The following is a 15075-nucleotide window of genomic DNA, read 5'->3' as shown; positions in this document are numbered from 1 at the left end:
AACTCTTACGCTTTCCTTATTGTTCAATGATTTGTCAACAGAGTGCAGAGTGAAGTTTAAATTTAGCATGGCGATGAGAAAATCATTTTTACAATCGTCCAAACGAATTTACATGAAGGGAGTACTGATTGAAAAGAACATTTTCAGGTAATCCGAGTGTCCTCGAATAGATATTACAGAAAACTAATTCGAAAAATTAGTTTAAAAAGTCGATTCATGTAAATTCTGGAACAATTTATATTTCAACCGTAAACATTCAGCCAATAATCCGAAAATGTTCATCATAATGATGTGTTACAGCTGATCAGAAAATTGGGTGAATTTTCTTACTAACGCTTTGCTACCCAGACTTTGTTTAGTTCGATTAATTGTACGACAGAATCTTGCCGAGAAGATATGTGAGAAAGATTTGTTTTTCATTACAAGAAGCCGTACTTCTTTAATGATTGGTTAAAAATTGAAAGGTTCCCACATTTCGTTAAATCAAAGCAAGATGAAACGAGAGCTCTGGGCATTCGTTACAGTACCACTAGTTTTTATTTGTAAAAGTGATCAGGAAGTCATCCAGATACTACCCAGAAAGATCACTGGGTTGAACTGACCTACCGCAAATGTTCCTAATACATATCGACCATCCGACTTAAATTTTGCCACAAACCATTTTACAATTAATTATGAGTTATGACTTACACTATTGTAATAAAAATTTTTCATTTATTTATTCGAGCTCGTTCAGTATGATATAGCATCAACAATACAATTTAATGAACAGGAGAAATGCATTTGCTAAAGCAAAGTATTCTGCTTGTGATAATCATTTAAAAATAGTTTCTACGGTATGGAAATATTTTTACATAATACTTATTTAAAGAATGAAGTACTCGGGCAGCATAAAACTTTTTAATTCAAAAATCTAAATTGGAGTGCATAAAAAGAGATCCCCCCATTTTCCAATTACGCTTAAGACGTGACCCTGAAAATTTGATAACAAAATCGCGACAGGGCTGCCGATCACTGAATGAGAGCTGCGACAACATCCCGATTAGAAGAACATTGGGTGAATAAATTTTTTTTAACTTGTAACTACACAATTCTCTCTTGTCCTAAATATTTTTTTTGATAAGAATTTCCTGCATTTCCTGTATATCGCTAATAACAACATAAAGCAGGATATAGTTAAGAAGTATCAAAAACTAGTCACCATTTTTCTCGTCTTTTTGGAATCGAAAAGTGGAAGAAATAGCTGAAATGTGGGTGGGGAAAAAAAGTGGAGGGGAAGGGAGAAGGAAAATCACAGCGATATAAGAAATGGTGACAACTACAATGTTTCTTAGAAATCTCTGCCACAAAACATCCAGAAATTTTCTTATGAATAAGTGAAGCTGAAATACGAGACCTTCAAAGAGCAACAGTTCCACATTCAAAATGGATTTTTGTTTTCGACAAAATAAACGCACGAATTGAAATGTTCTTCTAATACATACAGAAAAATTGAATTTAATTAATGAACTTTTGGAAAGTAAGGCAAGGTGATGACTTAAAAAACATAGCAAGATCCGAATACATCAATCAAATTTTTACAAACAAAAAGATATTAAGACCAGTGTTAACAGTTAAAACAATGTAGCAAACATTGCTACGAACTACTATTAAGCACGTGACCAACCAGTTTCCCTGCTTCCATTTCATTGATTGCGAACGTTCATTGTCTTTTTATACCTTACTCCAAGTAAATAACGATAAAATAATGGCCATATGAATATGAAAAATATATGCGTAAAACAGTACACAGAGAGAAGTGGCTGAAATAAAAGTTTAAAACATTTTGCTTCAGGAAATTTATTGCTTTTCCAAAAAAAGAAAATTCCAGAACCACATGTTTTAGAGGCAGACACAACAAGACTAGAAAGGGATTTTAGATGGTCAGCTGCTGGTGAACGCCACCGAAAATGATTCGGTAAGACCATTATAACAATTTCGAATGAATCTGATCATCTGAAATATTTTGAAAAAAAGCAAAAATGAAGTTGGATGAAAAAGATAACAGACCCTTATCCAGTACCGCGTTTTGATAAGACCAAATGTTAAAAAGCCGATACCCATCGAAACATTAACCACAACGCGTCCAGAAATAAATTTCAATGGTAGCATATATGGTTGTGCTAAGTAGTACGATAGCTTCGGTGATTTACTCAGCAGTAAATAAAACTACAAAATGATTCAAATAACTCAAAGGAAGAAACGAAGCAATGAAAAGTTGCAGCAAATGAATCAGGTATTTTTCGACTTTATTTTCATTTACGTTATTCTTACCCTCCTAATTTTATATTAACAATTTTCATTGAAAGAAAGCTATTATCTGGAAGTAAGACGGAAAAACTGCCAGAACAAAAATTTGTATAAAAATGCTACAACGAATAAAAGATAAAAACATTGGAACCTGCCTGTTTTTGTGCTAGAACACATGCAAATTCAAGGAAAAAAAGGATGAAGTAACCAAGATGATAACCATGCCAAATCGCGAGGTAAATAAGCGTTATTAAGTGACTATAGGTTTGATTACCCAACCACCGCAGTCGTCGATACAAATGGCTAGAATAAAATATGGATACATTACCAATTAGTATCAAGCAAAAGAGTTTATCAATTTTCTGTTTTTCATCATTGGATATGTCTGGATGCGACGTTTGTCTAACACATGGAGGAATGAGATTAAATTCATCCCAAAACGGTTTGGTCCTGTTTAACTACAATATGTAGATGAAACTTAACTGGAACAGTTAAGCTCAAGCTTTGCCACTGGCTATAAATAAATCCAAAAATTACTTTTTAGCAAAAGTGTTTGTGCCAACATTGAAACTGTCAATAACACTTTGAAAATCCAAACCAAATTCCCATCTTATTATATGGACATCACGTACGCCATCCCAACGGTCGTTACCTTTCGAATCTTTTCCGTTATATGCAATACCTGCCAATATTGCTGCTCCTTCCTGTGGAAAGTCATATTTGATAAATGAGATGATACAGTACAACATTTGCTCCTCCCATAACCACTTTCGAAGCATCAAGCCTTTGGATGCATTGGTTAAATGCATCAACAGAGGACAACTGAAATCTGAATATAAATACCTGCACAACACCTGAATGTAATAAGTGGCAAATAAATAGCACATAACCGAAAACATACAGTAAAAAGCCAAACAGAAACATATCGACACATAGTAAGTCGGAACCACAATACAATCCAGATTACTTTCCAACGAAATGAGAGCGCCTAAAAATCCACAAATGAATCCCAAATAAGACATCAAAAATAGTCCTAAATAGAAGTGTCAAATTGGCCCAGTCAAACAGAAAATTATTTCAGTGGATGCGAATAGCTGCAAGGTCCTTGATTTTTACTTTATTTTCATGGTTAAGAAGGTTCAATCCATAAAGAAATTTAAGGAAAAATGGATAGCAATTAATCTATTCATAATTTAAACACTAACAAAGAACTGAGGGGAGTTAAAATATTCATTCGGTATCCATAAGGTCCCCCAATGATGCATAATAATGTAGAAACAAGCCGCTACAAAACGTCCCAAGCTCGGCATAAACCTGAAATTAAGGGGCACTATTTTAAAATGATCGTTATCATATTCAAAAAGATGGTCCAGTGATCATGTGCATCTAAATCTAAAGAATAAAATGAAAAAACTAACCCTGACATACGTACTTCTTTCTTGGTGTCAAGATAATCGCCAGCGACAAATGACCGAAAGCGAGAAAGGGAGTAAAGTGGGCCAGTAAAGGTGCCACAAAAAAAGTACCCAAAAGCTGCAATTTCTAAAAGATTGGGAGGCTTTTTTATTGCTGTTTGCATCTGATATGTTTCCAATTTACCCTGAAAAAGCATTTGATTAATGCACCAAATTCGAAATTGAAAAAGAAAGGCTTCCATGAGATAAAGTCGCAAATAAGCATATTACACATAAAAAAAGGAGATGAAACCAGTTTCTTACACTTATTTTTTTTATCAGGGAATGATCAATTACCGTTGAGATACTAACGATACAATTTTCTCCCTTTTTCTTTTTTAAACAAAGGAAAAGTGAAATATTCTATGATGCAAAATTTTTGTAATCAGGTTTACGAAACAAAGATAGCCCTAAAAATAAAGATTAATACAATAGAGAACAAAAAAAGTTTAGACGACGAAGATCCATATTTTTGCATTACTTCCCCGCATCGCAACAGATACAGTGACCATATCAGCGTATAAAATTTTAGGAATATACCGCTGGTTTGTGTCCATCGTAAACATCCATAACAAGACCAATGAAACGTAAAGTCATTATACAGAACGATGTTGTCCAGTTAATATCATAATTATCAGTTTCCGAATAACTGTAGCCAATTAATAAATGCCCCTGGGATTCAAAAAAAAAAAATTTTCCAAAGTAAATTTGAAAAGCTTTTACCCAAGAAGTACCTTCACTTTTTCGCAGCCATAACAATAAGTAAACAGTGTTGCACTATAATCGTTCTAAAAATTTAAAGCACACACACGATAAATATTTTATATTTGAAAACATGTGAATCAAAGGTAAAACAAAAAATGAAACTTTATGGAAAGTTACTGCACTCAGAACCAAAAACTTACCAGAAATGCAAGATGAGCTAACAAAACGGAAATTTTTTGGCCTGGAAAATATGTCACAATCCAATATGCTAGTAAAATACTTACAATGCTGTGAAGTACTGCAGCACCTGGAAAATAAGACCAATTTCACAAGTAACAGAAACAATCAAAAGTTCTTATCGAATGTCCTTCAGAGAAAGCGGCTAGAGTTACTGATTCATACTGCTTCTGGAATAGATATCAAAAAATGGTACCATAATTGAACAGATAAAGTGCCAAACCAGCAACCACAAAGTAAGCATATTGTACAATAGGCGACTTATTGTAAAATACTGACCGATAAACTGCCGCCAGTGGATACCCTGAAAATGTCATCAGTTTATTCCACTGATACACTTTTACCATAATCAAAATACAACAGGTGCTGACGGAATCTTTCCACTAATAAATGATCATTTCCTTAGAAAAGAAACTGATAAATAATTTAATAGCCAGTGTTATCTACTGGCGGTTGATATTATATCTACTGTTTCTTGTTGATAATTTATCTATCGTTTAATACTAAGCAGATACATACTTTGCTGACAAGATGACCTACCAGCAAGGACGGTAATGAACAAGACTAGACCATCTTCACGTATATGCACCGCTGTTGATAGTGCCGACAGTATACCCATTGTTTCCTTTCCTTTAAGTCCGATAAGCCGCTGAAATCACCCATCTCCGTACTTCCAAGCAGAACTTGTTACAAAACCTCAAAATTCCCAATCCGGAAGGTTAGCCCTAATACGGAGTCACTACAGCATTACCTTAACCTATTTTTCTTCTGTATGTACAACATTCCGGATCGAGACCTACGCACAGAAACAAACAAATCGAACAAATTTTCGACATCTTCGAGGTCAACCTCCAAAGCGCTTAACCCGACAGAAAACCCAGAGTGCTAACATCTCGGTGCTCTGACTACCGAGATTCTCTCTGAAACCCACAATCTTTATCCATTTTGACAAATACTGCAGCATTGGCGTGACACCGTAAGCCATCTTTCGTTGTGGGACTCATGAATGTTAATCAAATTTATGGATTTGGCGGGAGTGCTGACAATTTGCTGAGGTTATTGGGTTTTGTTCCATTTTAGGTGGTGAGACCTCGGGTAGTGCCGTGCTTCGGGTGGCCGAGATGCCTCAGGTGGCGGGACGCATTGCATGCGAGCATTGCGCTATACATTAGGAATTGAATATAGCAATATATGCATTTAGGAGTGGAAATGTCGAGGAAAAAAACGGATCAATGTGCGAGAAAAAATCGCTCCGCCGGTTCGTTTTTTTGTTCATTAAAAGTATCGTAGTAGTAATAATCCATGCATATTGCCCAGCCACTGCTTTTTTACATCACTTAGGAACAGGAAATGCCGTGCGGTCACAGACCATCTCCCAGGATTATGCTAATTCTTTGGCTTGGTTTGGAATCCTCTTGTCGTTTAGTGCAACGAGTTTTATTTAAGGAAAACATGTAACGCAGAATAGATAGGTTATCAGAGTAACTTTCAGTAGGGGAAGAGGCATCCTCACTGTTACTCGACTGGTCAGTATCTATTTAATTCTAACTGAAATTCACAAAGTACTTTAACGTATGAATTATAACATAGATCTCATATCTGAATCAAGAACCAGATTAGTTCTGGAACTTGTTATATGAATAAGCCTGTTATTATTTGCAACGGGTAAAGTGGATAATGCAGGTAATGAGCCGACCTTCCTTTTCAATGCATTGGAAGTCCAGAAATTAAAACATAAAGGAAAAAATATGAAGACCAGAGATGGAAATAGAGAAGATGAAGGAAACATGTCGAAGTTGGATTATGAATTAAGTTCTTATAGCAATTTGTTGGTCAAGGCTATGAAACCGATTCGTGGCCAGGTATTTTTCCAAGACTCTTTTCCAGTTCTCAAGTTGAGATTTGCTTCACTTTTAAATTTTAATGGATGGAAATGGAGTTACCTTTAGAGGAAGGTTCTAGTGGAATTCCGGAACACTTCTCATTGCGCATCTCGTTCTTTCATTTCTCGTTTTACATCCCGAGAGACCGAGAGGCTTAGATTTCAGACTAGCTGAAATAGTTTGGCATCGGTATTTTCACCAGTTGAGTCCTCAATCGCCGTACAGAATTTCTACGATTTTCAGAAACAGCTTTTGAAACGTCTTTGTTTGGATGTAGATGAAGTGTTGGAGAAGTGTACAGTTAACGAACTGAGGCGTGCCGTTTACGAACCCTACTTCATTACTTCACTGGAAGTTTGTAACCTAAAATAATACCACTGTTTCTGTAATGCTTGTTACCCTTATCAGGAATTTTCATCCTCGGTTTTTTTTTCTCAAGTTCTTAATAACTTTAAGCATTTAACAGTTTCGGACATTTTTCAATAAAAATATTCTGTAAATCAATTGATTTCACAAATAATCCGATTTGCGGAGAGCTTTCTGAATTTGCAGGACTTGCGGATAGGTTGTTAGCATATAAAATTTTTCTTTCTGTTCACAATTTGCTTATTCATGTACTTTATTAAGTAACTCAGTTTTGGGGTTCGATTTTGTAATTGAGATTGCTAATATTTCATCATTCACTCAGGGCAAGAAACTGGCAGCTCATTTCATTTCAAAAATTGGTGTCGACAAATTCTGGATGTTAGTCAAGAAAGTGGTCACGTCCGAAAAGACAAGCAAGTCAGTGAAAACTTATTTTTTTAACATCAAGTTGAATCGATTTCGGATCTGATGAATACTTTTGGAATCTTTTTTAATCTGTTTGTTATTTCATTTCATTTCTGTATATCCATACTTGAGGACACAATGTGCCAATTACGGTGAAGTTTTATTATTGGCCTGGAAGAATGCTATGAAAGATGGTGCTCATAGATTACAGCATCGATTGGAAAGAATTTTTATGGACGTCGTCTATTATGCCTTACAGCATCTTCGTTGTAATAAAAAATTTATGGCGGTATCATGATTAATCCTACTTGCTATTTCATTAAAATTTAGTCAATTGCCTTCAGAAAATATGTGTATTTTACTTTGAGATTTTATGAATTGTTCAGATACGAAACAGATATAGCTAGCAAACATGAGCAAACCAACATGAACAAACCGTAATTGTAGTAAAACAGTGTACTTGAGCAACAATAATTTTGATACAAAGTTTTAAGAATTGCAGATGCTCGAGTCTTTCGGGAAAGCTAGGAACAAACAGGTTGATGCAATGATATATCGTACATTCGAACCGAATCTATGGCGTTGTTTGAAGGTTTCCATTCTTTCTTGAACTTTTTCTTCGATTTAGTCAACAATTGTTGGCCGAGAGAGTTTGGAATTTTAAAATATATATTTTTTTCAACTATTAAGTCTGTTTTTTTGCAAAAATAATATTGTTTAAGGCGGCTAATGAAACGGTACGATGCAATGCTTGCTGCCTTTTTTTGCCGTTCTATCCATTTGTTTCGGATGATGATATCGTATGTTTTAACTAAAGAGAGGATTCTATTGAGGTGCAAGACACTGGATTTTTATCAGTTGGGGTGGGAGCCTTGCTTGCTGCAGTATTGTGGGCCATAAATAAAATCGAATGATTCACGCAATATTTTGATCATAGTTTCTTTATGTGATACAAGAACAAAGCATGATCATTATTTTTTGCATTTAATACATGTATTTAACGTAGGAATTTGCAAACAAAGCCATTGTCTTGTAGATCACCCCAGAATTAAGATCAAAATCTATCTTATAAAATCAAAGTTATTTAGAATTCCCAAATCCACTTTCATAAAATATTTTTATGAGTAAAATGTGTTGTTAAAGCATGAGCTTCTGGTTGAGTAAGACGTCCAATCAGGATTTATGAAATGCATTTTACAGTATTTGATGCCTAGCACGAAGTAATACATTCAGTTCCGTATGTTCATCATGAACACTATCAAAATAAACAAATCCATTGAAATTCGAAATTGTAATTGGAATTAGTTCGTTCAGGAAAATGCGGAAAATGTTAGTCTACAGCAAGGAATAATTATCGATCTTCTGAAAGATGATAGTTATGTAATTCGATCTGAGGCATGCAGACGAACATTATTCATACTGAGCGCTTATTTCGATATATTTCCTCTAGATTTTATCAAGCAGTGTTTGACGCAGGTAATTCCCAACATTTAAAGGCTCTAGTTGTTTTCAGTACGTACCAGTAATTTGAAAAAGGCGATTCCTTCCTTCAGTAAAAATTATCATTAAGGTATCAACTTTGAGTTACGCAGGTAGTAGAACTAATACAGCCTGCGCCTTTTATAAGTCTCCTTCCTCACGGTTTAATTTTCATTTGCAAATTAATAGCGTTTTATCACACTTTATAAATGTTTCCTGTTTTCCGTAATTATATGCATTATTATTACCAGTTACCAATTTTTTTTAGATTATCGATATTTTATCAGTGGATAGCATTGTTAGCGTGAGAATAGCAGTTTACGAAGGAATGCGCGATCTTTTACGCTGCGGCAGTGCTCTGAATGCTTGTGAGAGGGCTCTAAAATGTCTGTTTGATAACAGGGGGATCAATGATCGTTGTGATCATGTTCGATTAGCTGCATTTAAGTTACTAAATGCGCTAGTAGGCCATCGTTTTATCAAGGCTTGTTAATGCTGATTTTTCCCTTTTGAAAAGTAGCTCAATTTGATGTACGTTAGAAAGAAAATATGCTAAATTTTAGGGAACTTCTAATAATTGTTTCAGCAGTAAATATGTAGCAAATAAAACTGAATAAGTATGGATCCCGTTTTCTGATAAATTGTATAAATAAGAAATATTTTAGCTTAGCGAAGTGGTGAAGATGGATTGCATTTTGAAGGTTTTTGCTCTTGAGGAATCTGACATAGTACGGAAAGAGGTAAATAAAATCGTTTGAAATGGTTTAATGATAGTAAACACTCTTGTTTCAACTCCATTCACTGATATTCCTTTCTTTTCGAGATCGTGAAACTGCTGCTGCCATCATATATGAAACCAGGACTGAAACCGGATGAAGTGATCCGTCGCATAATTGTTATGGGACGAGAGAGTGAAACCGCTGCTTTGTCTTTCCATCATATAGTTATTACTGAAAATTTAATTTCGGTCGGAAATGCTGGTTGGTTTCTGCATTTTGATCATTGATTTTTACATATCAGGGCATTGAAAGTGAGCATCTTGAATAATAAAAAGTTGAAAGTTGCTGGAAGAAATTGCCCCTATGACATTTGATATTTGTTCTCGTTTCATAATTATATTTCATAATTTTGCATATTTTTCATCAGTTCAACATGCGAAATCATTAGTGCTTGCTGTATATAAAACATTGCGTTCACTGGAAGAAGTCGATGGTTGCGAAACAGATGAAGCAATGTCCTTATGCGCGGAGGCGACCATATGTGAATCATTCATTCGGCCAGTTCGGGGTAAGATTTTGCAATCTATTTATATGTATTAATTTTCCAAAAAAAAAAAAAAAAAAACTAGGTACCTTGTTTTGTTTCTTACCACGATGCGGGTATGACAAGGATTTCGGATGTCGGGAATGATTAAACTCATTCCTTGGATGCTTATCAAGTTAACTGACACAGCAACATAGTGCATACTGCCATCATCGTTAACCTGAACAGCAAGTGGTTTAAACTAAAATTTACATGGCAAGTTCTGTATGATCTCTCATAAATTGGTCTTACTTTTAATCGATGGACATTATGTTTGGACTAAAATAGTGATCCTGATGATTGGGTCGATCTCAGTTCTTGCAAAAAAGCGATTCTGTGAATACTGAAATTAGTTCTAATCAGTTGCAGATGAAACAAGCGAAAAATTTGAGCTTTGGAATTCATCACATTTGCTGCTGAACTGTTTGGTGGTAATGTGGTTTCCGCTACGTCTTATCTTAGATAATGAAAAGTATGCAAAGGAAAATGAGAATCTGCGAAGACTTATCACTAAATTGTTTAAATTTGCATTTTTGCGCTATCGAGTAAGTAAAAATTGAAGGGCTTCAAATCTTAATCAGATTTTTTTTCAGTTTTCCATTGACGAAACTTTTCTAAATGTCAGCGTTTCTTTTTAGAGTTGATAATAAGACGTCGATATCGACATTTAGTGATATGAAATGAATAGTAATACTAATCAAACTATTTGAAGCCCTCATGGGATTCTGAAGTCCAAAATCAGTTTTCTGTATTTTCAAATTTTGGTATTGATGTTGAAATAAGTGTCGAACCTTTTTTAGAATACACCGATTTTGGAAGCAATAATGCATTTGGGAAAGACCTTGGACGACTGGAAGGAAGGAAGAGTATTAGTACTGCAGGAACTGTTGCAAAATGATAGTTTGGATGATGAAAAAGCAGCAATTTACTTGGAAGCAGCTACCAGTTGGGATTTTTTGGCTCTCCTGAAATTTATCGATGATGGTACAAGCATTCAAATTTAGACATTTTTGAGATCTCATTATCAGGTCTTTTGTTCATATTTTTCCAGCATTCGAAACTGTGAAACGCGAAGTGTGCGAGGATAGTCCACCGAAGAAGCGTGAAAGGAAGTCGAAACTTACGGCTGACGCGTTTAATCGGGTAAGATTTCCTTTTCTTTACGTACTGTTTTTCTATTTTTTTTTCTTTTTTTTTGTTTTTTGTTTTTTTTCGGTTATAGAAAAATGTCAGTTACTGGTTAGTTACTTCCGATTTCATCTCTTGACTATTAATGATAAAATTTGTAGTCATTATTATATTTGGACCGCATTATAAAGCAACCAGAAATGAAGCATGATCTGGAGCACAACTATCCTATTTATCTTTCCAGATATTGCAAGGTAAGAATGGTTTGTGTGAAAACTTATGATTAGTGATGCATGAAATAAAAGTAACAACGAACGGTTTGTATAAGCTCATCTGTGTTAAGAATTTTATCATATGATAGCTTTCTTTTCCTCATAAGCGAGTCTAGTTATTTTTTAGGCTCTCACTTCATTGCGTCAATTAATCATGGAAAATATTTTGCAAAAAAGACTTCGATTCTCTACCTTTACTTTTACTTTTGAAAATATAATTTGCGGTATTCGTACGCAGTATATTCTAGCTGTTATGATTCTTACTGGCAGTAAGCAGGTTCCTTTTTTTTCTGAGAATATGGAAGAGATAAACTTATCTTATCATTAAATTTCTTGTGAAATTACACGAATTCGAAATACTTTCATTTATATTTTTTGAGTACTCAAGTTTAATCTGTTAACTTGAAAAAAACTGGAAATTCGGATGCAGCCAGAGCAAAAACTGATTGTAACATTAAAAACGGTTTTTCGCATTTTCAGGATGAGGAAGAACTGTTGAAAAATATGCGGGATGATGTAAAATGGTTAAAAGAGTCGGTTGTGCCAGAATTTTTGACGGATCTAACTGACGAGCAGTTGGATATAATGATCAAAGTTTTCGAGGTAAAAAGTGTTTGCATAACAAAAATTGGGAAAGCATTTATCATGATCTTTCTTGTTCTAATAGATCAAATGATTTTGGTCATTTCAAAAAAATTAGAATTTAGGAAGAAACTCCAAGTTTTTCATTTTGAGCTTAGGAAAAGTTCTGGGAATTAATCCAACTGGAAATGCAAAGCTCATGAAAGATGCATTTCAGACATATATCGGTTTGTGGACACAACAACTTAAGACTTATAACACGCCATTTGCGTTCAGAGCAGAACTGTATGATGTTCAGTGGATTGATAATATGAAAAACAGTCGTGGCGCTGTTCGACTTCTTGTAGTTGTGATAGAATTGTTCAAAAATTTGATTATTACTGCGGTTGGTTATATAAAAAACTATTGTTTCCAATACGCCTTCACTCGAAAAATTAAAGTATAAGAGTTATGTAATTCATTTTGTTCTCAGACCGTCAATAATGAACTGACAGAAGTACCAATAGCAAGCTTGTCGATTTCCATTTTCAAGTATGTAGCAGCCTGTTCAAAGTCCAACTTTGGAGATTTTGGCCGTAAAGCAAGTTTTTTCGGTCTTTGCATTTTGGTCCAGTTCTCTTAGTTTTAGTTATTGTCTTGAAATTGTACGAGTTCTCACATGACATAAAATTGCATTGAAAAATTAGATCTTTCTGTTGAAAACAGTATTTTAAGCACATGTATTTATTACAGAAGATAGCTGAAGCATGGCTTTCTATCTACAGCACTTTGAACAGCTGCGGATTGCTAACGTCGAATATAATTGCTGAGCAAGCAAAAATTATTGCTGACATAGTTTTAGAAGGATTTTTGGTGACCAATAAAAATGTATTGGTTTAATTGGAAATAAATTTTACAAATTTTCAGTATTGTTACTTAATGCCTTCTCTTTTTATGCACACATAATGTATTCCTCATTGTCTTTTTGTTCGAAAATCGGAATTTTAGCTGAAGAGCTGCTAAAAATACTCTATTGGATTCGCTTTCCCGATTTTTGGAATTTTAAGATTTTTGAAAGCGATCCGAAGTTCTAAAGTTAATTTCCAACAATCTATTCGTAATTGTACTGATTTAGGATGATATATTTAGGTAGGAATTATTCAAAACCCACTTGATCCATGTTTGGAACTTAATGAGGCCACTAATTTTTGGGTTAACAAAGTGTTGTTGAAGCACCGATTATTGCGATGGTAATCCTTTTTCATTTCATTTTTTTTAGTGGTGACATTTTGAGATCTTGATATAAATAAAGTTGGCACTATTTCCATCTACGGGATTATTTCCTGAAATTTTGTGCAAGTTGAATTTTTTATCACTATTTGAGTTGTACGACATCAGCATTCTCGGATCGTATTATATTTGGTTTTGATAGTTTTGTCTCAATTTGCAAATTGAATGAAGGACATTCTCTTTGTTCGCTGAGGCGGGAGATTTGTTGGATATGTAATATGATAATTTAGGAATTAACTAGAACACTTATTATATGCTTTTTACAGTTCCGTACTTGTTTATTTCAAGGATCAAATCGAAAGTCGTATCTTATTTGCAAATACTATGCAAGAAGATGAAATTCATTGGTTTTTTTTCTTTCTGTTACACTCCATAGGCTGTTAAAAGAGATGGATTTGTTTTTTTTTTCTAAAAAAAAACTAAAAAGTGCAACCATTACTGTAAGTACATAGATATAATTGTCGGGATACGCATACTATGTAATTAGGTGACATTTTTTACAAATCACATTTCTTAGAAATATATGATTTGCCTTCTTAAGGTACACTTTCAGTTATGGAGCTGTGATCCAGTTTTTACTGCTTCTTCGAAGCTCAACAAGGAAAATTTCGCGTACATCGATTAACAACAGTATGCGGAAAGATACGGATTTATATAAAACATGTGTCCGGATGTTGGGTGAGCAATTGAGGGAATTAGGCTATAAGTATGGAAAAAATGAAATGTTTTTGCACATGGATGCTATTTTTAAAGAATTGTAAAGTCGTTTTTCTTGTAAATATAATTCTCAAATTTTCAAATGGAAAATATCAACATTTTTGATCATATTGTTTTGAAAACAGGAGAATTTGCCTTCAAAATTACTGTAAACTTGTAATATCAGCCTTCAAATCTTGTGGTGGTTTTCGCTTACTTGCAAGATTTTTATAACATTCCTTAATCTAAAGTTTTATATTTCAATATGAAAATGGTAATTTAAAATCACAATCGATTGCAGCGGTACTATCGGCAGTCTTTCTGGGGTTACAGCCAAAGAGCTTTTAATTTGTATCCGTTTGAATTTCCATCATTTTTATATTCCTGCCATTGTGAAGTAGTTGAAGTTACATTTGTGGTGATTATTGTTTCATTTCTCGGATCCCAAATTGAGTTCAGTCGTTAGCCGTTTTTGTAGCAGATGTTTTGATGAGAATTCATGTGGTGAAAGAAAGCTTGTAAGTTCAAGAGATTGGTATATCATTTGACAGGATTCTGGTGAAAGTTTCCAGTATCTTTGAGTTGCACCGTATATGTATGTGGGATTCGATTATCTTGATTTCAAAAACTTCTAAACTTGTGGCCAATATATGTTTTTGTCCTTTATATTTCCTGGTGCAAACTGCAAAACATGCAATATTTTTGTTGTCGTGCTTTTGTCTTACACGAAGACCGAAGTAGGACAACTAATATATTTTTTTCAATTCGATTTCACTTCGACTGTAACCGCTATTTTATTACCTGTTTATGTATCCTTTGCAAATAATAAATTTTCTGCTCCCAAAAATAAAAATTTCCCTATGTAGATGGATATGTTCGAGAAAGGTGCTCAGAAATTCTATATCAGGGACCAAGCTGACTAAGAAAATTCATGAGAGTCAAGTGAAGTAAATCATTCAGTGAAACCAATACGTTAATATCTCATGGATTCATCGCATCATATCATAG

The 15075-nt window shown here is 34.3% G+C and overlaps 3 protein-coding genes across 3 annotated transcripts; 2 read left to right on the top strand and 1 right to left on the bottom strand.

The window, feature by feature from the left end:
- Window positions 1–906: 906 nt before the first annotated feature.
- Window positions 907–5670, bottom strand: LOAG_07382 (MBOAT family protein; the record flags this gene model as incomplete). The annotated part of the gene is made up of 12 exons (XM_020447408.1): window positions 907–1802; window positions 2050–2208; window positions 2445–2592; window positions 2827–2993; window positions 3191–3277; window positions 3495–3603; window positions 3708–3889; window positions 4284–4415; window positions 4649–4755; window positions 4882–4989; window positions 5226–5334; window positions 5551–5670. The coding sequence occupies 12 exons, from the start codon at window positions 5668–5670 to the stop codon at window positions 1686–1688; spliced, it is 1545 nt and encodes a 514-aa protein (XP_020302357.1). The 3' UTR covers window positions 907–1685.
- Window positions 5671–5888: 218 nt separating this feature from the next.
- LOAG_18365 (hypothetical protein) lies at window positions 5889–9311 on the top strand (the record flags this gene model as incomplete). The annotated part of the gene is made up of 9 exons (XM_020451026.1): window positions 5889–5943; window positions 6369–6547; window positions 6812–6922; window positions 7257–7351; window positions 7472–7628; window positions 7842–7931; window positions 8062–8139; window positions 8654–8815; window positions 9087–9311. Exons 1-9 carry the CDS (start codon window positions 5895–5897, stop codon window positions 9309–9311), a joined length of 1146 nt encoding a protein of 381 aa, XP_020305229.1. The 5' UTR covers window positions 5889–5894.
- A 190-nt stretch (window positions 9312–9501) lies between these two features.
- On the top strand, window positions 9502–12981 carry LOAG_18364 (hypothetical protein; the record flags this gene model as incomplete). The annotated part of the gene is made up of 11 exons (XM_003142914.2): window positions 9502–9558; window positions 9642–9798; window positions 9965–10105; window positions 10490–10665; window positions 10921–11104; window positions 11172–11263; window positions 11410–11502; window positions 11648–11797; window positions 12001–12123; window positions 12320–12487; window positions 12835–12981. 11 exons carry the CDS (start codon window positions 9502–9504, stop codon window positions 12979–12981), a joined length of 1488 nt encoding a protein of 495 aa, XP_003142962.2.
- Window positions 12982–15075: the final 2094 nt, after the last annotated feature.

This window comes from Loa loa (assembly GCF_000183805.2).
Source record: "Loa loa unplaced genomic scaffold supercont3.278, whole genome shotgun sequence".
NCBI classification, from domain to species: domain Eukaryota; kingdom Metazoa; phylum Nematoda; class Chromadorea; order Rhabditida; family Onchocercidae; genus Loa; species Loa loa.
This window is presented reverse-complemented; position numbering and strand designations above follow the sequence as displayed.